The sequence below is a fragment of the Bombina bombina genome, chromosome 1 (genome assembly GCF_027579735.1).
Source record: "Bombina bombina isolate aBomBom1 chromosome 1, aBomBom1.pri, whole genome shotgun sequence".
Taxonomy (NCBI): domain Eukaryota; kingdom Metazoa; phylum Chordata; class Amphibia; order Anura; family Bombinatoridae; genus Bombina; species Bombina bombina.
Genome location: NC_069499.1, coordinates 1,116,776,591 through 1,116,804,454, shown reverse-complemented (window position 1 = coordinate 1,116,804,454; position 27,864 = coordinate 1,116,776,591). Strand labels below are relative to the sequence as shown.

The following is a 27,864-nucleotide window of genomic DNA, read 5'->3' as shown; positions in this document are numbered from 1 at the left end:
AAAATAAAAAAGAATTACATCTAATCTAATAGCCTCTTCAATCTTCATCCCTGCGGCGACGTCCTGATCCAAGTGGCGAGAAGTCTTCATCCAGGCGCCCTCTTCAGTCGTCATCCAGGCGGCATCTTCTATCTTGATCCCGGAGGCGCAGAGTGGGTCCATCCGGAAGATAGCTGGCGTGGAGCATCCTCTTCATACGGTCGCCGCCGTACACTGGATCTTCAATGCAAGGGACGCAATTCAAGATGGCGTTCATTTGCATTCCTGTTGGCTGAAAATTTTGAATCAGCCAATAGGAGTTAGGGCTGCTAAAATCCTATTGGCTATTCAAATCGGCCAATAGGATTTAAGCAGCTCTCATTCTATTGGCTCTGTGCCGGATGTCTTAAGGATGGACCCGCTCCGCTCCTCTGGGATCAAGATAGAAGATGCCGTCTGGATGAAGATTGAAGAGGCCGTCTGGATGAAGACGTCTCGCCACTTGGATCAGGACGTCGCCGTCGGGATGAAGATTGAAGAGGCCGCCTGAAAGAAGACTTCGCCGGAATGAAGATCGTTCAAGCGGGACTTCAAAAACTGTAAGTGGATCGTCAGGGGGTTAGTGTTAGGCTTTTTTAAATACAAACTTACCTGTGAACTAAAAATAAAACCTAAGCTAGCTGCAATATAACTATTAGTTATATTGTAGCTAGCTTAGATTTTATTTCACAGGTAAGTATTTAGTAACTTTAATTTAGATCTAATTTCATTAGGGGTGTTAGGGTTAGGTTTAGGGGTTAATAGGTATTATTTAGTTAATAAATTGTAAGTTTAATTTAGATCTATTTTAATTATGTTAAAGTTAGGGGGTGTTAGGGTTAGGGGTTAAAAGTTTAATTTAGGTTGTTGTGATGTGGGGGCTGGCGTTTTAGGGGTTAATAGTTTTATTTAGTGGTAGTGATGGGGGAGGCCAGAGGTTTAGGGGTTAATAGCTTTATTTATTTGGCGGTGATATCGGGAGTGGCAGATTAGGGGTTAATAACTGTAGGCAGGTGTCGGCGATGTCAGGGGCAGCAGATTACGGGTGTTTAGACTCAGGGTTTCTGTTAGGGTGTTAGGTTTAAACTGTCTTTTATTTTCCCCATAGACATCAATAGAGCTGCGTTACGGAGCTTTTGTTTCCGTGATCACAGGTGTTAGACTTTTTTTTTGGCCAGCTCTCCCCATTGATGTCTATGGGGAAAGCGTGCACGAGCGCGTCAAACACAGCGCTTGTTTTGGGAGAGTTATGGAGCTTGGCGTCCCAGCTCCCCTTCTCTCCCCCCCATTTTTTAACTTGCTATGCCTGTCTCTATAGAACGGTATTAATAGGTAATTAGTTATATTCTCACTTGGCGATATATATAGAAATAGGCCCTCTAATTAGAACACTACTATAGATAGCGGTATTTAACAGGTAAAGATTCCTGGTATTTCCAGGAAGGTAATTTTGCTATCCTACTAACCTAACACTTTTACGTAAAGTGCCCCGGTATCCACACTACTTATAGTGATAATTCAAAAGAAGCACTTTTTGCCTCCCAACTATAGATAGCGGTATTTAATAGGTAAAGATTTCTGGTATTTCCAGAAAGATAATTTGTTACCCTATAAACCTAGCACTTTTATACAAAGTGCCCCGGTATTCACACTACTTAAAGTGGTAATCCAAAGGTATAGGTGTCTGTTTCCTCAGAGCCATATTTTGTTGAGAATATGTACTACTTGTAGCGGTAATTTAAAGGTATAGGTCGCTTGTCTTCTCAGAGCCACATTTTACTGAGAATATACACAGTTTATAATCTGACGATATTTATACTAATTATAGTGGTAACTAAAAGGTATAGGTCTCTGGTCTCCTTAAAGCCACTCTATCGAGCATTTGCATAGGTTATAATTTAGAATATTTATACTACTCTCAGAGGTAACCACAATATAGGTCTCTGATCTCTTTAGAGTAATAATTTGGTAACTAAAAGGTACAGGTCTTTGATCTGCTCAGAGTAATAACTTGTGGATAATAGCACTTGCTATATGCTGGCTCTAAATATGAGCAGCCTCTCTTTCATCACAGATAGCGGTATTTAACAGATATAGATCTTTGGTATTTAACAGATATAGACCTTTGATATTCTCAGGGAGTGTCGCTATTCCTATATTTAGCTCTTTCAAACAAGTGTATCATCACTCATACTATTTACCACGGTAATTCCAAGGTATAGATCTCTGGTTTCCTTAGAACATTTTACTATTCCTTTACAAACTCAGCTATTTCATACGAATACTGTAATATTTATATTATTTACAGCGGTAACCAAATTGGTATAGGTCTCTAGTCTCTTCAGAGCCATCACTTATAACAGTAACCAGCTAATATAGATTTAGACATCCAGCCAGTATATACATATCCTCCTATTACACTTATACCTATTGGACCACAGGGTGAATCACAGACAGGAATCCCAAGCTACTTTATCTCTAGATAATACTTGAAACCGTGGATTCCATACTCTGCTGCATTCTACCAACAACAGCATTTAGATATTAGACAGGCATATGGATATTTTAATGTGATATACATATTTTTCCTATTTTTTCCCTTGTTTTTAAGTAAATAACCATAATAAAAGTTACGTTTTATTTATATTTTCTCTGCCTATGGCCACAACATTTATGCCAGTACAATAACATAACGTTATGAGTGCTATATTTGTACTCTTTTTCAGTTTCTTACTGATTAGTTTCAAGCTAAAATCTCCATATCGCCTGCACAAGCAGTGCTTTTTTTGTGGCGTTCTTTACTTTCCCTCTATCGCTCAAAACTTGTAATCTAGCTGTATGTTAATTATCTAACTTTTAGGGATGATATAAGCCTGGTTATTAAAAAAAACACATGGTCAGTCTTATGATTGTATATAAGCCAGGGCTCTAAATTACAGACATAAAAAAACTGATTTCCAAAATGTGTTATATTTTCAGATTGGACATAGTGCATATAAATAACCTAGAGTCCATGTTCAAAACATTAATCTGGAAATATTAGGATCCATGCCCATATGCATATGGACCAGTAACATTATTTTACTTGTGCTTACATAGAAAATATCTATCTACTAGTATTAATGTTTTTTTGTTTTTTTTAAATAATCTTAATATAATAAGTTTGAAAGTAAAGCGTAACAGACATATAATGTAAAGTTACATTAAATTTGAAAACAGACAGATGACACGGGCGCTTCCTAGTGCAGTATGGTTATGAAGCCCTGGTATGATACCAAGTAGAGATTATATACTCACAATTTATAAAGCACATCCAAGTGCTAAACACGCATGCTGAGCTATTGTAGTGACCCAGATGAGATCACTAAGCTCCAGTAAATTGATGTAGTCTTAAGTCAAGACTCCAAAATGCCAATGATTAATAATTGTAAAAAGTATATATTTTAATAAAATCAAAGATTGTACAATTTTAAAACAATTAATAAAATAATGCACAAATGCTGCAACACGTTTCTCTGCACCGTTTCTTCAGGCATAAATTGCTAACAACATATGGAGTCTTATTTAAACACAATATCCTCCAATGAGGTTCAAGCATTTCTCTAAGTGTAATTCTTATTTCAGGTGTAATACAGACCTTAATTAAAGGGCCATGATACCCAAATGTTGAAACACTTGAAAGTGATGCAGCATGGCTGTAAAAAGCTGACTAGAAACTATCACCTGAACATCTCTATGTAAAAAAGACAGATATTTTACCTCAAAAGTTCCTCAGTAGCAAATCAGTATGTCTGTCCCGGGACAGCCGAAGGATTGAGCCTTGTGCACTCTCATGTTATTTCCCTATTCAGTTTAAGGAAGTTTACAATGAAATCTCATGAGAGTTAAGTCAAATCTCATGAGATCACAGTAAAAGAGTTAATGACCTCAGCACTGCTGATGCCGATTGGCTGCTGTTCATATCTTCATTTTTATTTTTTTTTACCTGCAGCTGGGCAGCAACTGAGTATAACTTCTTACACAGAACTTACTCTGTTGAGCTGAGGAAATTGTGAGGTAAAATATCTTCCTTTTTCACACAGAGATGCTCAGGTGATATTTTCCTGTCAGCTTTTTACAGTTATACTGCATCAGTTTCAAGTGATTTCAGTGAGAAACCTAAAATTTGGAAAAATGTAACTTTTTATTTTTTTATTTTATCGCATTTGGTGGTGAAATGGTGGTATGAAATATGCCAAAAAAGGCCTAAATCAATACTTTGGGTTGTCTACTACACTACGCTAACGCTAAAATTACCCCAAAAAGCTCCCTACATGCTCCCTAATTAACCCCTTCACTGCTGGGCATAATACACGTGTGGTGCGCAATGGCATTTAGCGGCCTTCTAATTACTAAAAAGCAACACCAAAGCCATATATGTCTGCTATTTCTGAACAAAGGGGATCCCAGAGAAAAATTTACAACCATTTATGCCATAATTGCACAAACTGTTGGTAAATAATTTCAGTGAGAAACCTGAAGTTTGTAAAAAAAAAAATGTGAAAAAGTGAACGATTTTTTTTATTTGATCGCATTTGGCAGTGAAATGGTGGCATAAAATATACCAAAATTGGCCTAGATCAATACTTTGGGATGTCTTCTAAAAAAAATATATATACATGTCAATGGCTATTCAGGGATTCCTGACAGATATCGGTGTTCCAATGTAACTAGCGCTAATTTTAAAAAAAAAGTGGTTAGGAAATTGCAAAGTGCTACTTGTATTTATGGTCCTATAACTTGCAAAAAAAGCAAAGAACATGTAAACATTGGGTATTTCTAAACTCTGGACAAAATTTAGAAACTATTTAGCATGGGTGTTTTTTGGTGGTTGTAGATGTGTAACAGATTTTGGGGGTCAAAGTTTGAAAAAGTGTGTTTTTTTCCATTTTTTCATCATATTTTATAAAAAAAAATTATAGTAAACTATAAGATATGATAAAAAATAATGTTATCTTTAGAAAGTCCATTTAATGGTGAGAAAAACGGTATATAATATGTGTGGGTACAGTAAATGAGTAAGAGGAAAATTACAGCTAAACACAAACACCGCAAAAATGTAAAAATAGCCTTGGTCCCAAACGGACAGAAAATGGAAAAGTGCTGTGGTCATTAACGGGTTAAAGGGACACTAAACCCAAATTTATTTATTTTATGATTCAGATAGAGCATGCAATTTTAAGCAACTTTCTAATTTACTCCTATTATCATTTTTTCTTCTTTCTCTTGCTATCTTTACTTAAAAAGAAGGCATCTAAGCTAAGGACAATAAAAAAGGAGGATAGGGGGCATATCTATCGGACCTATCTTATGAACAACGTAGGTCAATCATCAAATATTGAAAGTCAATAATTAGCGTCACCATATATGAGATTACTTGAAAGTACACAATCCAAACGACCAGTGTGAATCACACTCTTTCTGGTATGCTTAACTGGTAATGACCCAAAATTCAAAGCAATATAAATGACATTCTCACCTCATGACCAATTCAGGCTGGCCCCATAATCCTTATTCGATGCGGCTGCTTCAGGTGGGACCGCCGGCTTCAGGGACAGTCACAACTCGAGTAACGTTTGACTGCTCCCAACGCTTATACAGCTTGGCCGCTTACCAGGTTCGCTCACCACTGGATCAAGCTGCACGTTTACCCACTGGTTGCAAGGAAGGGGAGGCAGGTGACGTCAGCGATGATGGGTCAACATACTGGTATCCAATGCAGGTTGGTAGGATGGAGGTGTGTCGCTCAGCCCACAGCAGGATTGGATGGCAATCCACAATCCGACAAAGTAATACAAGTAACTCGTCAGGACGCAAAAGATCCTGAGCCTGTTTAGGTGATACACCTACTCTGTCTACATCTGCTTGTTCCTGTATTTTAAGACAATTTTGAATAAATATTTGTTTTTACTCTACGGACTGTCCGGAACCCCTTCTGCTTTTTGTTACTATCTAAGCTAAGGAGCCAGACAATTTTTGGTTTAGAACCTGGACAGCACTTGTTTAATGGTGGGTGCATTTAGTCACCAATCAGCAAGCACAACCCAGGTTGTGAACCAAAAATGGGCCTGCTTCTAAACTTACATTCTTGCTTTCAAATGATAGCAAGAGAATAAAAAAAATTATAATAGGGGTATATTTATTAAAGTGCGGACAGACATGATACGATGGTGCTCTGACAAAATGCAGAAAGACTTTTGGCAGAAGGACATTTGGCAGACGGACATTTGGCCGACAGACATTTGGCTGACAGACAGAAAGCTAAAGAATGTTCCGATTTCGGCCGAGGGCAGATGCGTTACCAGAGTGCTCTGTTCTAATCACAGCCTCGGGCGCCGCAACTGCCTCTGGGAACCTTACCATGGGTCCTAGGCCGCACGTTTTGTAATTCTCTGTCTGGGAAACTATCTATCTATCAAATCTATCTATTTATCTATCAAATCTATCTATCTATCGTATCTATCAAATGTATCTATTGCATCTATTGATCTATCTATCTAATCTATGTATCTATCTATCTATCAAATCTATCTATCTTGTGCCGGACTGTTATCTGACAGCCACTTGTGTTTCGGCCAAATGTCCGTCGGCCAAATGTCCGTCGGCCAAGTGTCCGTCGGCCAAGTGTCCGTCGGCCAAAAGTCCGGCCACGGATACGATGTAGTGTATCATGTCCACTGCACATCGATAAATGCCAACAGCATACGCTGTCAGCATTTATCATTGCACCAGCAGTTCTTGTGAACTGCTGGTGCAATGCCGCCCCCTGCAGCTTTGCGACCAATCGGCCGCTAGCAGGGGGTGTCAATCAACCTGATCGTATTCAATCGGTTTGATTTCTGTCCACCGCCTCAGAGCAGGCGGACAGGTTATGGAGCAGCGGTCTTTAGCTGCTTCATAACTTCTGTTTACGGGGAGCCTTCAACACGGGGCATCAAGCTCTGTACAAAACTTGATAAATTGACCCCTAGGAGTAAATTAGAAAGTTGCTTAAAATTGCATGCAATATTTGAATTATGAAAGGAAATTTTTGGGTTCGGTGTCCCTTTAATAACATCCAAAAATCTTTGCAATTTTGTTTCTGTCACCCATCATAAATACAATGTAACAATGTCTCTAATAAGCAAGAGTATATCATTTATACAACTTACTAAACGATCATGTTCGGTGTCACAGTGCATTCATTTGCAGCATGTTCAATATGACACTCCCTTTTCAATGATGTCATTACTAAGCTGTTGGTAGATATATTTATTTTAAAAACCACAACACTTTATTTAACTTTTATGCTCAAAAGACAAAACAATATGTTTAGTGGAGACTGTAAATGTGTGAGTATATCACTTCCACTACATATCCTAGTTTCATTAGTACATCCACCACAAATTAAAAACAGACAAACAATTTAAAATAGGGGCTATGAGGCTAATTGTGAACACACGATGTGAGTATGTATTTATTATATTTATCAGTATATAGTATAAGGGCTTTAACTTTGTGTCTATCTATATTTCTGGATTAACCAGATTTCCTTATCGATATTACAGTCTTTATTATTATCAGATACGAGTGCTAACAGCTCTTATTGCATTACCAGGGTGATTTGTAACAAGTCTATAACATATAGATTCCTCACTGTCAGTCTAACAGTCCTTATTCCGAAATCATCCGATTTTTACTTTTTACGTCGCTATAATCTACTGGTCACTTTACAATATCAGTCGACTGACTCAGTAGTTCATATGAAGAACTTTGTAGTTTATATGAAGGACTTGAGGAATAGTATTACTATAGATTATACCGGTACTGCTATATAACCATAGTCAAAGGCATGCTATATCTGATCCTAAATATTAAGTTATTATTCATCCAGAAAACTTAACAGGATCGTAGTCTATTTGCATATATTCATAGACTCAGAGCAGCCATAGTCTGACCATATTCAATTTTAAGTATTCAATTTTAAGCCATTCACTTAAAGCTTAATAGGTAATCTTATTGTTACCCTTCAGATTACGTTTGAATATATCCTGTATTCTTAATAAGTTATCCGGTTTAAGTGGCGTGTTGTCTAAAATACTTAAACAAAAATGTTTAATTGACTAAGTGTTAAGCAGTTGTATGAATGTGCTCCATTATTCTGATACATTTAATTATTCTGATACAATGTGTAGTCTATATGCTCATTCATACTGATACATTGTCGTAGCTACATATACACCCTAGTAAGTCCCAGTAGTTAAGTGCCAAGTATAGTAAATCTTTTGCTAGTTAAGCTACCTTATGTGTAAACTGTGTCCACACAAATCGCAGGACAGGTATTCTATTTATCATTAGTTAGTTATTAGTTAGACTAGCGTTATGTTCCAAACATTCAGCATCCAGCATTAGGCACTCAAACACACTCGCAGTCACAGATTAGCCACGCCCACCGGCGCGTTTCGTCACTGTTACGTGACCTCGCCAGGGCATGTTGGTAGCTCATAACAAAATATTAATCCACTATCTACCTCACATAATACATTTAAGTTATGACCTATATGACAATTGCAATGATTGTATTGTCTATCGATATTCTGATGTAGATGTTAGTAATAACACTCATGTCAAATATCCTAACGGTACGGCCTCCCAAGCCAATCCTATCACTTCTAATATATTATTCCTCTATTTTTACATCCTTTTTAATATGGATCTTATATAGAAGGGAGTAAAAATGTAGGCATATTAATCAGCATTATGTATTTTAGCCAATCAGTAGCACAATGTTATCTATATTCCACACAGGAACTAGCGCTGCATAGCTGTGAAAAACTGTCAAAATGCACTAAGATAAGAGGTGGCCTTCAAGGGCTTAGAAATTAGCATATGAGCCTACCTAGGTTTAGCTTTCAGCAAAGAATACCAAAACAAATTTTATGATAAAAGTAAATTGGAAAGTTGTTTAACCCCTTGGCGACCGAGGACGTTTAAGGCACGTCCTACAAAAAAATACAGTTAAGGACATGTCTGACACGTCCTCTGGGGTTTCAAGTGGTGGAAGCAATCGTGATCGCTTTCAAGGTAATGCAGCGAGGCCTCGATATTGAGGCATCACTGGAATACCTTTTTTTACCCACCGATGTAGAGAGGGCCACGATGGTGCTGATCGTTGGTGGGTGGGAGCCATTGCAGGGAGGCGGGTTGGCGGCCCATCGCTGGGGGAAATGCATCAGAGGGGGGTGGAATTGTGTGCAGGGATACCAGGAGCGCGCACGGGGGCGGGAGTGAGTGGGACCGCTACACTATGGAAAAGTGTAAAAAGTTAAATTGATGGAAGGAGGGGGGGATAAATATTTCCCAAGGGATCTGGGAGGGGGTGGGGTGTAGGTTATGGAGGGGGGGCAGCTACACTACAGAAAAATTTGGATTAAAAAAACAAAACAAATTATATGGCAAACTGGGTACTGGCAGACAGCTGCCAGTACCCAAGATGGGTGCAAATAGGTAGCAGGGGGGAGGGATCAGGGAGGTTGGGGGCTAAGGGGGATCCATCACTGCTGAATATATATTAAAAAAAAAAAGCCTTTTATTTTAGTACTGGCAGACTTTCTGCCAGTACTTAAGATGGCAGGGACAAATGTGGGAGGGAAGAGAGCGGTTTGGGAGGGATCAAGGGGTGGGATGTGTCAGGTGGGAGGCTGATCTCTACACTAAAGCTAAAATTAACCCTACAAGCAACCTAATTAACCCCTTCACTGCTGGGCATAATACAAGTGTGGTGCGCAGCAGCATTTAGCGGCATTCTAATTACCAAAAAGCAATGCCAAAGCCATATATGTCTGCTATTTCTGAACAAAGGGGATCCCAGAGAAGCATTTACAACCATTTGTGCCATATTGCACTAACTGTTTGTAAATAGTTTCAGTGAAAAACCTAAAATTGTGAAAAAGTGAACGATTTTTTTTTTGTATTTGATCGCATTTGGCGGTGAAATGGTGGCATGAAATATACCAAAATGGGCCTTGATCAATACTTTGGGTTGTCTACTACACTACACTAAAATTAAACCTACAAGCTCCCTAATTAACTCCTTCACTGCTGGGCATAATACACGTGTGGTGCACAGCGGCATTTAGATGCCTTTTAATTACCAAAAAGCAATACCAAAGCCATATATGTCTGCTATTTCTGAACAAAGGGAATCCCAGAGAAGCATTTACAACCATTTGTGCCAGAATTGCACAAACTGTTTGTAAATAATTTCAATGAGAAACCTAAAGTTTGTGAAAAAATGAACTATTTTTTTATTTTATCACATTTGGCAGTGAAATGGTGGTAGGAAATATACCAAAATGGGCCTAGATCAATACTTTGGGTTGTCTACTAATAAATAAATAAATATATATATATATATATATATATATATATATATATATATATATATATATATATACACACATGTCAAGGGTTATTCAGGGATTCCTGACAGATATCAGTGTTCCAATGTATCTATCGCTAATTTTGGAGAGAAAAAAATTGGAAATAGCAAAGTGCTTCTTGTACTTATTGCCCTATAACTTGCAAAAAAAGCAAAGAACATGTAAACATTGGGTATTTCTCTTGCAAGATGTATCGAGTCCACAGATTCATCCAATACTTGTGGGATATTTTCCTTCCCAACAGGAAGTGGCAAAGAGAGTACCCACAGCAGAGCTGTCTATATAGCTCCTCCCCTAACTCCACCCCCCAGTCATTCTCTTTGCCTGTGCTCATAGGAAGCTGGTAAAGTTTAAGAGGTGATAGAAATATTAGTTTAAAGTCTTCAAGCAAGAATTTTTTATTTTCTAAATAGTACCGGAGTGTGCTATTTTTACCCAGGCAGAGCAATCAAGAAGAATTCTGCCTTGAGTCTGACGATTTCAGCAGCTGTAACTGAGATCATGTTTCCTTCCCACAGAGGTCTGAGGAAATGGAATACAGCAGAATCTTCAGTGTGGGGAGAGGTTTGTTCCTAGAAACGTTTTGAGGTATGTGCAGTCTAATTATTTCTGAGGAGACCAGAGATTCTCTTCAGTGGTGGTTGTCTCAAGACCATCTGTCCCAGGGGATGTTCTTTCACAGGCCATCTTGGGTTGTGGTAACGACGGACGCCAGCTTGCTGGGCTGGGGTGCAGTCTGGAATTCCCTGAAGGTTCAGGGTGTGTGGACTCAGGCGGAGTCTCAACTACCGATCAATATTCTGGAACTGAGAGCGATATTCAACACGCTTCAGGCGTGGCCTCAGTTGGCTGCAGCCAGATTCATAAGATTCCAGTCAGACAACATCACGACTGTGGCGTATATCAATCATCAGGGGGGAACAAGGAGTTCTCTAGCGATGATAGAGGTATCAAAAATAATCAGATGGGCGGAGTCTCACTCTTGCCATCTCTCTGCAATCTACATCCCAGGAGTAGAGCACTGGGAAGCAGATTTCCTAAGTCATCAGACTTTTCATCCAGGGGAGTGGGAACTCCACCTGGAGGTGTTTGCTGCTTTGATTCTTCAATGGGGCACACCGGAATTGTATCTGATGGCATCTCGACAGAATGCCAAACTTCCTCTTTACGGGTCCAGATCAAGGGACCCCAAGGAGGCACTGATAGATGCTCTAGCAGCACCTTGGTCGTTCAACTTGGCTATGTGTTGCCACCTTTTCCTCTCCTGCCACCTGTGATTGCAAGAATCAAACAGGAGAGGGCTTCAGTGATTCTAATAGCTCCTGCGTGGCCACACAGGACCTGGTATGCGGATCTAGCGGACATGTCGTCTCTACCTCCGTGGTAACTACCATTGAGGAAGGATCTTTTCATCCAAGGTCCGTTCCTACATCCAAATCTAACTTCTCTGCAACTGACTGTCTGGAGATAGCACGCTTGATTTTATCAAGGCGAGGATTCTCTGAGTCGGTCATTGATACTCTGATTCAGGCTCGCAAGCCTGTCACTAGGAAGATTTACCATCAGATATGGAGTAAATATCTTTATTGGTGCGAATCCAGAGGTTACTCATGGAGTAAAGTTCGGATTCCTAGGATTCTGCCCTTTCTCCGAGAAGGATTGGAGAAAGGTCTTTCAGCTAGTTCCTTAAAGGGACTGATTTCTACTTTGTCCATTTGCTTCATAAGCGTCTGGCAGATGTTCCAGACGTTCAGGCCTTTTGTCAGGCTTTAATTGGAATCAAGCCTGTGTTTAAACCTATTGCTCCGCCATGGAGCTTGAATTTAGTTCTCAATGTTATTCAAGGGGTTCCGTTTGAACCCATGCATTCCTTGGATGTTAAACTTTTATCTTGGAAAGTTTTGTTTCTTGTTGCTATCTCTTCTGCCCGAAGAGTTTCTGAGCTTTCTGCGTTACAATGTGATTCACCTTATCTTATATTCCATTTGGATAAGGTGGTTTTGCGTACTAAGCCTGGTTTCCTTCCAAAGGTTGTTTGAAATGAGCGTATTAATCAAAGAATTGTGGTTCTTTCCTTGTGTCCTAATCCTTCCTCTAAGAAGGAGCGTCTGTTGCATAATCTGGACGTGGTCCGTGCTTTAATACTTTGTTTACAAGCAACTAAAGAATTCCGTCAAACATCTTCTCTCTTTGTTGTTTATTCTGGAAGACGGAGAGGTCAAAAGGCTACGGCAACCTCTTTTTCATTTTGGCTCAAAAGCATTATCCATATGGCATATGAGACTGCTGGACAGCAGCCTCCTGAAAGGATTACGGCCCATTCCACCAGGGCTGTGGCTTCCACTTGGGCTTTCAAGAACGATGCTTCTGTTGAACAGCTTTGGAAGGCTGCGACTTGGTCTTCCCTTCATATTTTTTACAAATTTTACAAATTTGATACTTTTGCTTCTTCGGAGGCTATTTTTGGGAGAAAGGTTCTGCAAGCAGTGGTGCCTTCCGTTTAGGTACCTCCCTTCATCCGTGTCCTAAAGGTTTGGTATTGGTATCCCACAAGTATTGGATGAATCCGTGGACTCGATACATCTTGCAAGAGAAAACAAAATTCATGCTTACCTGATAAATTTCTTTCTCTTGAGATGTATCAAGTCCACGGCCCACCCTGTCTATTTAAGACAGGTAGTATATTTTATTATAAAAATTCAGTCACCTCTGCACCCTATAGTTTCTCCTTTTTCTTCCTAGCGGTCGAATGACTGGGGGGTGGAGTTAGGGGAGGAGCTATATAGACAGCTCTGCTTTGGGTGCTCTCTTTGCCACTTCCTGTTGGGAAGGAGAATATCCCACAAGTATTGGATGAATCCGTTGACTCGATACATCGCAAGAGAAAGAAATTTATCAGGTAAGCATAAATTTTGTTTTCTAAACTCAGGACAAAATTTAGAAACTATTTAGCATGGTTGTTTTTTGGTGGTTGTAGATGTGTAACAGATTTTGTGGGTCAAAGTTAGAAAAAGTGTGTTTTTTTCAATTTTTTCATCATATTTTATATTTGATTTTATAGTAAATTAGAAGATATGACGCAAATAATAATTTTTAGAAAGTCCATTTAATGGCGAGAAAAACGGTATATAATATGTGTGGGTACAGTAAATGAGAAAGAGGAAAATTACAGCTAAACACAAACACCGCAGAAATGTAAAAATAGCCCTGGTCCTAAACGGTCAACAAATGGAAAAGTGCTCTGGTCACTAAGGGGTTAAAATTGCATGCCCTATCTGTATCATGAAAGTTTGATTTTGACTAGACTGTCCCTTTAACTGCACATGTACAGAGTTCATGCTATATTTGTGTATTAGTTTGTGATTGTTAAGCAAGGGTTCTTTTGTTCTGGGGGACAGGGAAATGAATGAAAAGAAAAACATAAAATAAATTTGCTGCGGTATATGTTTGCGCTCTATAAATAAAATATAATAAAAATAATAATATGCTCATTTGACAAAATAAAGCTGCATTATTCATTGCAAACAACTTTTCAGATATGAAGGTACATTGTTATGAAGCATACAATTTCAGTTTAATGTCCCTTTCTAAGGCAAACTAATAAGCAGGGCCGTCTTTAACACAAGGCAAAAGGGGCAGCTGCCCATGGCCCAGTCTTTGTTTAGGGGCCCAAGAGTCCTAAAAAATAATAATAATAATAATATTATTTTTTTTTGGTTCATGTCAGACTGCTGATGTCATGTGACATGGGGGGCACACACAGTCAGTCCTAATACTGTCATAGTCAAAAGTTATCTGCTTATATTTATTTGTGAGAAACTGTGCCAGACCGTGCCGGTGTCATGAGACATGCCAAGCTAGTGCCATGTGCTGTTTTAGATGTGCACTGTGCAGCACTGAATGCTAAGCCCTAACTCGGCATCCGAGCAATCCCACTGCATCAGAAAAGGTCCTGCTGGGGTTAACACTGTTACCAGGTAACTGCTCTGGTGGTGGGGATTGTTTCTGGGTAGGGCTGACTGTAGGCGCATGCAGCAGAAAGCTGGAGCGGCAGACACGTGCAGATTTGAGCATCTGTGCAGCTGCACACACTGCTCTCTTCAGTATTTGAGGCTGTGTGACTCATCTTACACTGTATCCAATCCGCCTTGGACAGACAGCATCCAGTCTGCTGGTCCCCTTAGCCCTGCTCTTTCTGCTGTTGCCCTAAGAACAACTAACTGAAGCTTGTTAAGGTAACAGTGCTGTGTAGAAAGGTGTCAGTGGGAAGAATAAGTGAGTGCACACACGCCCCTCCCCGTGCAGCATCGCCTAGTGCAGGGTGAGAGGGAACTTGTTCCTTGCAAAGAAGTGACATGTGCTGCTGTGGCTGATGTATAGTGTCATGCTGACACTTCACACATTAAGGTAAGGTTTATTTTTATAGTTTTTTTTTCTCTCTGTCTCAGATTTTACAGCTTCTCATAGAAGTTCTGCTGTTCCAGTCAGTAAACTTATATTTGTCTGCACCTCCATGATTTCTTCTCAGTCTTTACCTTGCTTTGCTCCTGTTGGCTGCCCTAAATCTCTTTAACCAGCTAACCTCACACCAGAATCAAATTCAAAAGCATATTAAATTAATCCACAGTGGAGGACTTTATATATTTATTCACTTATTAGTACTACTTAGGTCCAGTTTCACATATTGCAATTTTTTTTTAATGATTAGCCCAGCAGTGGATGATCCACTGCTGGGCTAATAATTAAATATATATATATATATATATATATATATATATATATATATATATATATATATATATATATATATATATATATATATATATATATATATATATATATATATATATATAATAACTTGATTTAGTTGTTTTTTGGGATGTTGGGGTGGAGAGCGAAATTGCATGGAGGGGGGCCCAAGAAAATGTTTGCCCAGGGTCCAGTCAATATTAAAGACGGCCCTGCTAATAAATATTTGCCAATGTATCCAGGTGCACTTTTTTACTCACTCCCTAGAGTGCACATTAGATATAAAAATAATAGCCCTATAAAAACAAAAAAGCCACCCCAAAATAAAAACACCCCTAATCTATCAATAATCTACCAATAGCCTTTTAAAGGACCTTTTGTAGGGCATTTCCCTAAGTTAAACGGCTCTTTTACCTACAAACATTACAAATTTCCCCCTAAAAGTAACCCCCCCCCCCCCCACCCAAAAAACCCCCATTAAAAAGGGCAATCAGCTCTTTTGTGCCCATTAAAATAAAAATGCCCTAACCTAAAAAAAAAACTAACACGAACCCCAGAAAATCTACTCACGGTTCCTGAAGTCCGGAAGTCAAGGCGGAGCAAAGTCTTCATCCAGGCTACAAAGATCTTCTTCCAGGGTGGCACTATCTTCTATCTTCTTCCCGGAGGTGCGGAGCGATCTTTAGCGCTGGTCCTCTTCAGCGGCCACGGTCTTCAGCAACGTGGATCCTCCTCTTCATGAGATCATCCGCCGCACACTGAAGCTTGAATGCAAGGTACCGCTTTTATATTGGGGTACCATTGCATTCCTATTGGCTGAAAAATTCAAATCAGCCAATAGGATGAGAGCTGCTTAAATTCTATTGGCTGTTCAAATCAACTCCCATACAGGTATAGGGGGTGGTTAGGTGATTAAGGCCCACTAAATGCTAAGCCAACAATAATCACCTAATCAACCCCTATACAGATATGGGGGGTGGTTATGTGATTAAGGCCTACTAAATGCTAAGCCAACAATAAGCACCTAATCAACCCCCATAACAGTATGGGGGATTTTTTTACCTGAAAACCTATCATAAAAAATAAAATGTAAAATAAAAAAGCCTATTCTTTAAAATAAAAAACACCCCAAAAAAGCCCTAGCTAACCACAAAGTTTGTACTCACCGTGCGAAAATCCAGCTCCACTTAATCCGACATTGGGCCCTCTTCATCCTGGGGGCCTATCTTCACGGAGGCGGACTTTGGTGGCCTCTTCCGCCTCCTCCACTCTGCATTTTCTTTAATCCCGGTGCCCTCTTCATCCACGGTTCAGGTGTCAGAGCCCATCTTCGCGGAGGCAGGCTTCAGCGGCCTCTTCCTCCGCCTCTGCTCCGCATCTTCTTTTTTCTAATCTTAAATTCTCTTCCTAGAGCCCTCGTCTATTTCTATTGGATGATTAGAATTTAGTTGAAATAATTTTTGAGTACAATTCACAATGAAGAAAAAAATAAGAAACATTTCCAATAGCCTTCACATGATAATCCACCCCTACAATGGTTAGCTTAGATTAATAGTCTCTTTGTGGTCTTGTAAAGTCCCATATGCAGAGTAGAATCTTGTTGGTTCATCTGATTGTAACTCCTTTTACAAGTCTTTTTTTTTTTAAAACATTCATAACATTTTCCAAGAAAAACCTCTTATAAGTATAGAATAAATGGATAAAAAAACAAAAAACAATAATAAACGATATAGGTCGCTGTGTTCGCAAACCCCCAAGCCCCATGTATATTGTATCTCAATTTCCTCTTTCCCTTTGATTTTACAAATACTGTTGGAGCCCTATACCTAGTTGTTGTCATGGTTGACCCCCTCCATTATCCAGTAAAACCAGATCTTGCCAAAAGCATCCATGGTATTCTGTAAATGAGCAGCTGTCTCGTACATTGCATATATATTCTTAATTTTGAGAATAATCTCTGACCATTCTAGGACCCCTGTCTTCCAATATTTAGCGATCGAAGTCCTAACAATAGTGAATATAATCCTAAGCAATGTATTAATATGTGCATTGTAAGTCTTGTTTCTGACATTCAATAGAGCCTGAGGGGCTGAAACTATTACCTGATCTCCCAACAATCTAGACAAGAGATCTGACACCCGTTCCCATATCACCTTAACCCTAGGGCAATCCCACCACATATGCATGTAGGTTCCTTTGACTTTGCACCCCCTATAACAGGCATTTGAACTTCCTGCAACAGAGTATGCTATCCTTTCAGGGGTCAGATACCATCGAAACACTGATTTAATACTACTTTCCCTCAAATCTGCGCTCAATAACCCTCTGCTAGCCTCACTTGTTAATGAATCCCATTCCTCCTCCGAGATGTCCAGCTCTAGATCTGTCTCCCACCTGCTGACAATAGATGGTTTGCTCTTGATTTTAGATGACTGGATGGCCAAGTACAAGCTGGAAATTGCTTGTTTGGGCCTAATCCCTGCGCTACACTGCTTCTCAAGTGTTGTGGCCTGACTCTTAATTTCCTTTTGAATATAAGTACGGACAGCAGATAATAGCTGTAGGTATAGAAACCAATGCAATGAAAGTGGGTGTATCTTCTCTTGTAATTGGGTAAATGTGTGGATGATTAGAATTTAAAATAAAATACTTTCTTGCTATTGACTGATTGAAAATCAGCCAATATGGGGGCATGGCTAGGATGCGGCCATGAGCGGTTGCAGATTATGAAGCTCTCGGGTCAACACTGCTAATTTGCAAGATATTCTAGAGAACTCATCCCAATATAGCATACATTTGTGAGATCGATCTTCATTACACATCAAGGGATCAAGTAATATTGAGATTATATAAGTCTGCTTTCTGAGACCTGATCTAGCCTGCTGTGCTTCTAAGTGGAGGCCTTCACTTTCACTCTCAATTCCCCCCCCCCCCCCTCTAGGGTTAGAGTGGCTCGTGATCCACTGTAATCAGATACTTCATACTATCAACTATTCTGTACTAATACTCACCCATCACCTGCTTACCTTTCTGCTATGGAGTTTGTAGCTCTTTATATGCAAGACTTAAGCGCTCAACTAGACCATCACCATGCTGCCTGCATGGACATACTGAAAACTACAATCAGCTCATCCTTTGACATCGTGCCTACCAGAGCCTCATACACTTCCAATACAAGTGCCCTGCTTACCTGGGGCAGCGCTGAAAGGCCCGGCGTCAGCTTCTAGGTACACTGATTTCTCAAAATCGACAGAGGGGAGAGTCGGAACTTTGCGAGGCCCACGAGAAGAGGAGAGCCATGGTTGCAGAAGTTCACCAGCCCGCTACTATCACTGGAGGAAGTGGAGGCGCCTCTGAGGCTTCTAGAGTTGCATTTATATGTCAAATCCTCTTATATACTTGGGCTACCTTTCCTGACCTATTACCAGCAAATACTGGATGCACAGCACGACGGAAGACCGATATCCGGATGGCCAGGGACTTTTGGTGATGTATCCCATTCATTATGGGATTTTACCTACAACTTTCTCCAAAATACCAAACCGCACTTTGAGCCCCCCATGAAAGCTGGAGTGGGGTAAATATCCACTGTCTCTATAATAGCTATGCTGGTTAGCTATTTTATGTCCTCCTTGTGGCCTTCCTTAAACAGAGACTAATTATACTGGAAAGTTGCTAAATTTATGTTCCGAGCCAGGTGATACCCCAAATGATGGTCAGAAGACAAGGGAGCCGTTATAATATTAACCGTAAAACTAGTTTTAAACCCTCACAGTCAGTCAAACTATGTTATTAAATGAGATCTCACTGGAAGTTTTTAATGTGGTAACTAAGTCAAATAGGCTTGTGACTTATAAAGTTTTAATATTTAGGCAAATGTTTACTGCCTAGTAGAGGCCATTATATCTTAAAAAGTTGGTATGAGGATATTAGGTTCAGCTATTTAACATTCTTTATGACCAATCCATGTATGTTAGCAATACTTCCTAGTCTCCTCCCAATGAATGTTCTGCTTGTCCATAGATCAAGATATAGCCTCTAATATACATATATATAAAAAACACCCCAAAAAAGCCCTAACTAACCACAAAGTTTGTACTCACCGTGCGAAAATCCAGCTCCACTTAATCCGACATTGGGCCCTCTTCATCCTGGGGGCCTATCTTCACGGAGGCGGACTTTGGTGGCCTCTTCCGCCTCCTCCACTCTGCATTTTCTTTAATCCCGGTGCCCTCTTCATCCACGGTTCAGGTGTCAGAGCCCATCTTCGCGGAGGCAGGCTTCAGTGGCCTCTTCCTCCGCCTCTGCTCCGCATCTTCTGTGTCGGACAAACATACTTGGCCTTTTTTATATAGGATGTCTTTTTTTCCAGTAACTTAGGGGGTTTAGTTTAGAGGGGGGGTAGGTGTTAGTTAGGGTTAATAGTGTAGGTACCGTGAGGTACGGTTTAAGGATATTAGGATTAGGGGTTAGGCACAGCAGTTATATTCCAAGGGATCGTTTACTATACATCGTCAATTTGGGTCGGCAATGCTCCCTGTTAGCTGCTATATCAGGAGTTGGAATATTTCGACAGGCTCACTCAACATAGCAGCAGATCCCTTGGTATATTTTGCCGCCTCGTAGCACTTTCGATCATCAGGGCTTAAGTGCTATTGCATTGTCTTTTTATCATGCGTTTGTTCCTTATGCAAAACTACTGTATTTACTGGTCCTTTATATAGGTTTGTAAATGAGGGATAAGTATATAAATCCACCTTGATGTAGGTGAATATATGAGATGAGGGAATTGGCATTTTATATAGCATATGTTTCATTATGTGCAAGTCATCAGTTGGTGTGACTAGACATTTGTGTATGTGTGTAGATGCCTGGAATCACTGAGCGGGTTTGTGCATGGGTTCAATACCTGCATTTTGTTATGAAATCAGTTGAACTACTTATGCATAAGTGGTCAGCAAGTGGGTGGGTGTATTTTGCTGATAAATGGAGAGGAGGGTTCATTATTACATGAATAAGATACATGGCTGGGTATGTGCTTGAGATAGGTTAATATGTGTGCAGTAAAAAGATGTTTTGAAGCTGCGTATGTTGCTTTTTGCATGAGGTCAGTAGGTGTGTTTGGGGTTTGTAGAGCATATCATTTTGATGTTTATGTGTGTGTGTTTTTTTAAGGTAAGAAGGTATCTTACCATTTTACTTTGCTTTTTCCTTTGTTACAGGTAACTCAAAGCAGGGTCTTCGCTGTAAAATGTGCAAGATCGGGGTCCATCTCTGGTGCTCAGAGGAAGTTTCTCACCAGCAATGTCTGGGAAAGACGGTAAGACTGTCCCCAGATAGGCACAAATAGGAGATGGTTACAACACAACTAATCTAGAAGCTTTCTCACATCTTCACTTCTCAGCCTACTACACTTCCAGGTTTGGGTTAGTCATTAGGACTGGCAGCAGAGGAAGGAATGCTAATTGCCTTCATATAATTTTACATATAATTGCCTCGTATATTGCTTTGTTCTGTCTCCAATTTAAACATTTTAAAGAGTATGTGTTGATGTTCTTGCCCAATATGTTAAAATGCTCCAGTCAGGCACAATCTCTTTCTTTACATCTTCATAAACTAATTTACTGTAGTTTTTCTCGTCTATAGTTTTTTCCTTTCCCCTTTTGATCTGTTTCTAGGAGGTTTTTTTTTGCATCATTGCTGTTTACATTTAATTGCTTACTTCTCTTACTGTATTAGTTTTATTTTGGATTCTCCATTATCCCAAGCTTATAATACATAAAACGAAACTAAAATAAACAGATGGCATTTTCTAATGAAAACTGATGACTATGAAACTGAAATAAATTATTAACAAATACTGCTAGATATGCTAATTGTTCAGATTAATTGGCTAAACTTTCCAAATTAAGAAAATGTAATGTGCATTGAATGACAAAAACAACTTAGTATTATGAAATGTATAAGCTTTCAAATTTAATAATTAAATAATTTTTAAATATTGTATGCTTAGGTTATATTAGTTGATTTGGGAGAAATAAACCACAACAATGATGGAATTAAAAAAATAAGGAGATTAATGTGCTCATTAATGTAATTAATGCTTACAATAGCCGTATGTATATTTCAAGAAGACTTTCATTATATATTTTTCCTAAGACAGATGTCTCATTACACAATGTAGGTTCAGAACTATTACCTTCCTGCTTAGTCAAGTGTTAACCTTTTGAGATACATACCTCATCATCTTACTTTTTATATTTAGCACACTTGCTTGTCCAGCAGGCTAATTGGCAGCTAGTTTGGGGAATGCGTAGGCTGATGTATAAGCACATATAAACGTGGGAATGTATGTTAGTTCTGGAGTAATGAGGCACAAGTGGGTGAAAAAGCCAGGAAGCAGCCAGTTAATCTGTGCGGTATACAATAATACACCCCCCATCATTTCCAGAAGGCTTTCACAGACACGGAGGTGAGGGGGTATTGGAGGCAGTGGCCTACCTGAATTAGGGATCGATTACAAGTGGAACACAATATTGCGCTTATGCAAGTGCAATATTTGCGCTTCCCTCAGGTATTTAAACATAAATATGTATGTATATAAGAATAAACATATAAATTTATAGTGAAAACACAGTCCCCCTTTGACCTCCATGTAAATGCACTTTTCAGTGCCGTTTTCCCACATAACCCTGTATAACTGCTTTGTGCAGGTTTTTTTTTTAAAAAACAAAGATGCTTATATGTTTATATAATGTTACTGTACTGTCCTTTTTATTTTGGGGGCAATTGGCACAACTTTTTTTATTAACCAGATGAATTCTAGCGCAAAGTGAAACTGCGAGCTTTTGGTAGCATTAAAGAGACACTGAACCCACATTTTTTCTTTTTCGTGATTCAGATAGATAATGCAATTTTAAGCAACTTTCTAATTTACTCCTATTATCAAATTTTCTTCATTCTCTTTGTATGTTTATTTGAAAAGCAAGAATGTAAGTTTAGATGCCGGCCCATTTTTGGTGAACAACTTGGGTTGTCCTTGCTGATTGGACAGCACTAATAAACAAGTGCTCTCCATGGTTCTGAACCAAAAATTTGCTGGCTCCTTAGTTTAGATGCCTTCTTTTTCAAATAAAGACAGCAAAAAAACGAAGAAAACTTGATAATAAAAGTAAATTAGAAAGTTGCTTAAAATTGCATGCTCTTATCTGAATCATGAAAGAAAAAAATTGGATTCAGTGTCCCTTTAACCACTTGTAATGGCTGGTTATTTAACGTGCACCCGTAAACGGGCAAATGTGCCCCTTTACGGGCGCACATTAAGATAGCACGCCACTCGTAATCTGGCCCTTAGTTAGGGGGTGCCACACCAGGAGAGGAGGAACATGGTGTGTCAGTAGCAGGGTTGACCAGACTGGGGTGTAGAAAAAAACAAAACTGTATATGAAGAATCTGGGTTCAATATAAGTTTAGCTGAATGTTCATTCAAACAAAGATGGTATGTTTTACTCGACCCTGAATGCCAGCGTTGCAGACTTGTATAAATCCATTCACTTTTATAAGGTGTGTTTTCCAGATCAAGGATCTTCAGCCTTACTGAACTTTGTGACGCTGTACAAATAAATTTTAATAATAATAATAAGCACTGTTAGTTGAGCAAAACCCTGCACATCTGAATAGTACAAGGAGGGAAACAATTCATTACTGAATAGTCTGTGTAACCTGCACAGCGTCAGCATAACATTTACAGAATGCCAGTCGATACCAAACCACCTGTACCTCCAGCCATGTGATTCAAGTCAGAACATTGCAAAAAAGCATCAGTTTATTCATGTCAGTCAACCGTTTGATTACTCTAGAAGGAAAAAACCTTAAACAATGACTTACAAATATTAATTTGATGTTTACAAATATGCTACATATCTTTTTGAATCTAGCTGTCAGTAAGGTAGGATCAGTATTGCAGAAAAAGCGATTTTCTAATAATTCAGATATTAAAGATATTAAGATCAAGAAGTCCTTCTTTATAAGCTTTGTTTTTAGACTTTTAGCCCACCTTTAAGTAGTTTCATATCTAGACAGCATATCGTTCTGAAAATTCCAAAACTGTACTAAAATATTCTAGATGTGGTTTAACGAGGGACATACAATCCTATTCCATTGCTGCTCTTATCACTTCCTATACAAAGTGCTCACTTCTCTCTCACCTCTTTTTGTCACCACCTCTCTGTAACTCTATGCTCTCTAACACATTTCATATCAGTCTGTGTTCTCTGTCTCTATAATTCATACTGACCCTTGATCTCCTATATAGTAATGGTCTCTGTCTTTCTCGTGTCTCATTTCTACTTAGCTGTCTCCTCTCTTTCACTCGTTATGTCTACTTACACCTCTCTTTTTATTCATCTTGTAAATTTATACTCCCCTAATTATTGTACTATTTCTTTTCCTACAATTTTTTTTTAATAAAACGTGTCCACCTGTATATCATTGTTATTCATGCTTCTCTCTCATCCATGCTCATCTGTTTTTGTCTGTTTAATTATTGTGTATCTCTCTTTATTTAATATGTGTATATTTTCTATTTTATTTTCTAACCTTATATATTTTATTTTTGCAGTCTACTTCTTTTCGACGTAATTTCAGTTCCCCATTACTGATCCATGAACCGCATAATAGCCCAAAGGAAACACCCCCACCTAGTAAGTGATTTAGAAAAATATGTTTTTCAGCATCCCTCCCAGCATGTCCTATTTCTTAGCTCAGTCTTTATGGGTTGTTTCTGTCTTTATAACATTTAATGTGTTTCTATGAATCTGAATCCTTTTGTAAATAGCTGTCTATTTGCAATTCTTTATCTCTGTTAGCTGCTGGTCCTAGAGGTAGAGTGGACCCTGTTTACGAGACCCTGCGTTATGGGACCTCACTTGCCCATATGAATCGCTCAAGTTTTAGCAGCTTGTCTGAGTCACCTACCCGTAGCCTTGTAAGTGAAGATCCACAATTAAACTCAAGAAAGATAGATGCAAGGTTATTCCTTGCAAAAGCCATACAGAAAACTACCTCCAAAATTAACCTACACCTTGTGTACCCTGACTAAGCATATTCTTTATATACACACAGAATGAACATGAGGAGAGGCCAGAAGACCCAGAGGGAAGTATTCAAAGCAGCGAGGAAAGCCCCAGCCACCCAGGTGACAAGGGTCTGGACAAAGAGGGGAGGAAGAGATTTAATGCATTCTTATTTCTAAAAAATCCTTTTTGCACTGGCTACTATCAATTTCTCCTCTAGTTTTTTTAATACTTTCTTTCCTCTCTCTATACGTTCTTATGCTTTGTTTTTTTTATAACCTATTTTTCTTTTCTGATACCATGCAGAGATCCCAGCAGAGAACGAAGTTACAGTATGTGAGGATTCCAGAAGTGTATCAGTAAGTGATCAAGTTAGGACACTATTCTCAATGTCCCTTGTGGTGTTGTCCCTTGCACTCATCCATGTGTTTTTGTGACTACAGATTTTAGCAACTAGTGGTCGGGCCAGGAAGGATATTTCTCCTATGTATTGCTACGTGGCACTCTACAAATTCTTGCCTCAGGAACTAAATGACCTTTCTCTACAGTAAGTGCACATCCTTAACAAATAGCAAACAGCATTCTCCAAATATTGTTAGTGTGACTTACTACGTACAAAATCTAGCTACAGTGAATCACTTTCATACAGTTAACATGACTCAACCAAGTACATAATCTAGATTATCTGACTCAACCATGTACAAAATCTAGATTATGTGACTCAACCATGTACAATATCTAGCTACTGTGACTCAACGATGTGCAAAATCTAGCTAGTGTGACTCAGCCATGTACAAAATCTAGATTATGTGACTCAACCATGTACAAAGTCTAGCTAGAGTGACTCAATTATGTACAATTTCTAACTAGTATGACTAAACCATGTACAAAATCTAGATTATGTGACTTAACCATGTACAAAGTATAGCTAGTGTGACTCAACCATGTAGAAAGTCTAACTAGTGTGACTCAACCATGTACAAAGTATAGCTAGTGTGACTCAACCATGTAGAAAATCTAGCTAGTGTGACTCAACCATGTAAGAAATCTAAATTATGTGACTCAACCATGTACAAAGTCTAGTTAGTGTGACTCAACCATGTACAATGTCTAGCTAGTGTGACTCAATTATGTACAATTTCTAACTAGTATGACTAAACCATGTACAAAATCTAGCTAGTAGAACTCAACTATGTACCAAATGTAAATGATGTGATTCAACCATGTACAAAAGCAAGCTAGTGAATGTCAACCATGTACAAAATCTAGCTAGGGTGACTCAACCATGTACAAAATCTAAATTATGTGACTCAACCATGTACAAAGTCTAGCTAGTGTGACTCAACCATGTACAAAGTCTAGCTAGTATGACTCAACCATGTACAATATCTAGATAGTATGACTCAACCATGTACAAAGTCTAGCTAGTGTGACTCAACCATGTACAAAGTCTAGATAGTACGACTTAACCATGTACAATATCTAGATAGTATGACTCAACCATGTACAAAATCTAGCTAGTGTGACTCAACCATGTACAAAATCTAGCTAGCGTGACTCAACCATGTACAAAATTGAGCAAGTGTGACTCAGCCATGTACAAAATCTAGCTAGTGGGACTCAACCATGTACAAAATTAAGCTAGTGTGACTCAACCATGTACAAAGTCTAGCTAGTGTGACCCACACATGTACAAAATTGAGCTAGTATGACTCAACCATGTACAAAATCTAGCTAGTGTGACTCAACCATGTACAAAATCTAGCTAGTGGGACTCATCCATGTATAAAATCTAGCTAGGGTGACTCAACCATGTACAAAATCTAAATTATGTGTCTCAACCATGTACAAAATCTAGCTAGTGTGACCCAACCATGTTTAAAATCTATTTAATATGATTCAACCATGTACAAAATCGACCTAGTGTGACCCACACATGTACAAAATCTAGCTAGTGTGACTCAACCATGTACAAAATCTATCTACTGTGACTCAACTATGTGCAAAATCTAGCTAGTGTGACTCAACCGTGTACAAAATCTAGATTATGTGACTCAACCATGTACAAAATCTAGCTAGTGTGACCCAGCCATGTTTAAAATCTAGGTAATCTGATTCAGCCATGTACAAAATCGAGCTAGTGTGATTCAACCATGTACAAAATTGAGCAAGTGTGACTCAGCCATGTACAAAATCTAGCTACTGTGACTCAACCATGTACAAAATCTAGATTATGTGACTCAGCCATGTACAAAATCTAGCTACTGTGACTCAACTATGTGCAAAATCTAGCTAGTGTGGCTCAACCGTGTACAAAATCTAGATTATGTGACTCAACCCTGTACAAAATCTAGCAAGTGTGACCCAACCATGTTTAAAATCTAGGTAGTATGATTCAACCATGTACAAAATCGAGCTAGTGTGACTCAACCATGTACAAAATTGAGCTAATGTGACCCAACCATGTTTAAAATCTAGGTAGTATGATTCAACCATGTACAAAATCGAGCTAGTGTGACTCAACCATGTTTAAAATCTAGGTAGTATGATTCAACCATGTACAAAATTGAGCTAATGTGACCCAACCATGTTTCAAATCTAGGTAATCTGATTCAACCATGTACAAAATCTAGCTAGTGTGACTCAACCATGTACAAAATTGAGCAAGTGTGACTCAGCCATGTACAAAATTTAGCTAGTGTGACTCAGCCATGTACAAAATCTAGCTAGTGTGACTCAACCATGTACAAAATTAAGCTAGTGTGACTCAACCATGTACAAAGTCTAGCTAGTGTGACCCACCCATGTACAAAATTGAGCTAGTGTGACTCAACCATGTTCAAAATCTAGCTAGTGTGACTCAACCATGTACAAAATTGAGCTAGTGTGACTCAACCATGTACAAAATCTAGCTAGTGTGACTAAAAAAAAACATCTCTTCTTTCTTTATTCTTTCTCTCTGAAGATCATTTTGATATTTGTCTATCTCAATTTCTTTCCTTATTCATTTTATCCCTGTCTTTTCAGGTCTGGTGACAGAGTTATAGTGATGGATGATTCCAGTGAGGACTGGTGGAAGGTGAGTAACCAGCAAATGGCTTTCTAGGTAAAAAAAAGACTGAGAGAAAGACACTCACTATTGAAGCATGTTAAACATACCACGGGATGGCTAACACAAGCAGCATGGCATGTTTAAACATAAAGGCATGGAATTACTGCACAAGACAAACTATAGCCACATACAGGCTATTAAAGGCATGTCTGATGCTAAACAAAGATATAATGTTGAGACTATAGGCCAGATTCTCTTAAACTCACTGCTCAGATGAGATTATCTAAAATGATCCTCAAGCACATTAAGATCCTTCAAAATTCTAGACAAGCACAATATAGAACTGTGTGAAATTTACATTTTGTGCTTTGTATTTTAATTTGCTTAAGTCTTTAGGTTGTGTCCTTTAAAAGAACAGTCTATTCCAAAATTGTTATTGTTTAAAAAGATAGATAACACCTTTAGTACCCATTCCCCAACTTTGCAGAACCAACATTTTTATATTGAAATA

At 38.8% G+C, this 27,864-nt stretch overlaps 1 protein-coding gene across 1 annotated transcript in view; it reads left to right on the top strand.

The window, feature by feature from the left end:
- Positions 1-27,864, top strand: part of STAC2 (SH3 and cysteine rich domain 2) — a 318,737-nt gene that overhangs the window by 183,645 nt on the left and 107,228 nt on the right. The window contains exons 3-9 of the mRNA XM_053697925.1: positions 20,450-20,547; positions 23,848-23,929; positions 24,095-24,213; positions 24,351-24,423; positions 24,608-24,660; positions 24,745-24,848; positions 27,329-27,380. Of these exons, the coding sequence (XP_053553900.1) occupies positions 20,450-20,547; positions 23,848-23,929; positions 24,095-24,213; positions 24,351-24,423; positions 24,608-24,660; positions 24,745-24,848; positions 27,329-27,380 (581 nt within the window). The remainder of the gene's footprint in view (positions 1-20,449; positions 20,548-23,847; positions 23,930-24,094; positions 24,214-24,350; positions 24,424-24,607; positions 24,661-24,744; positions 24,849-27,328; positions 27,381-27,864) is intronic.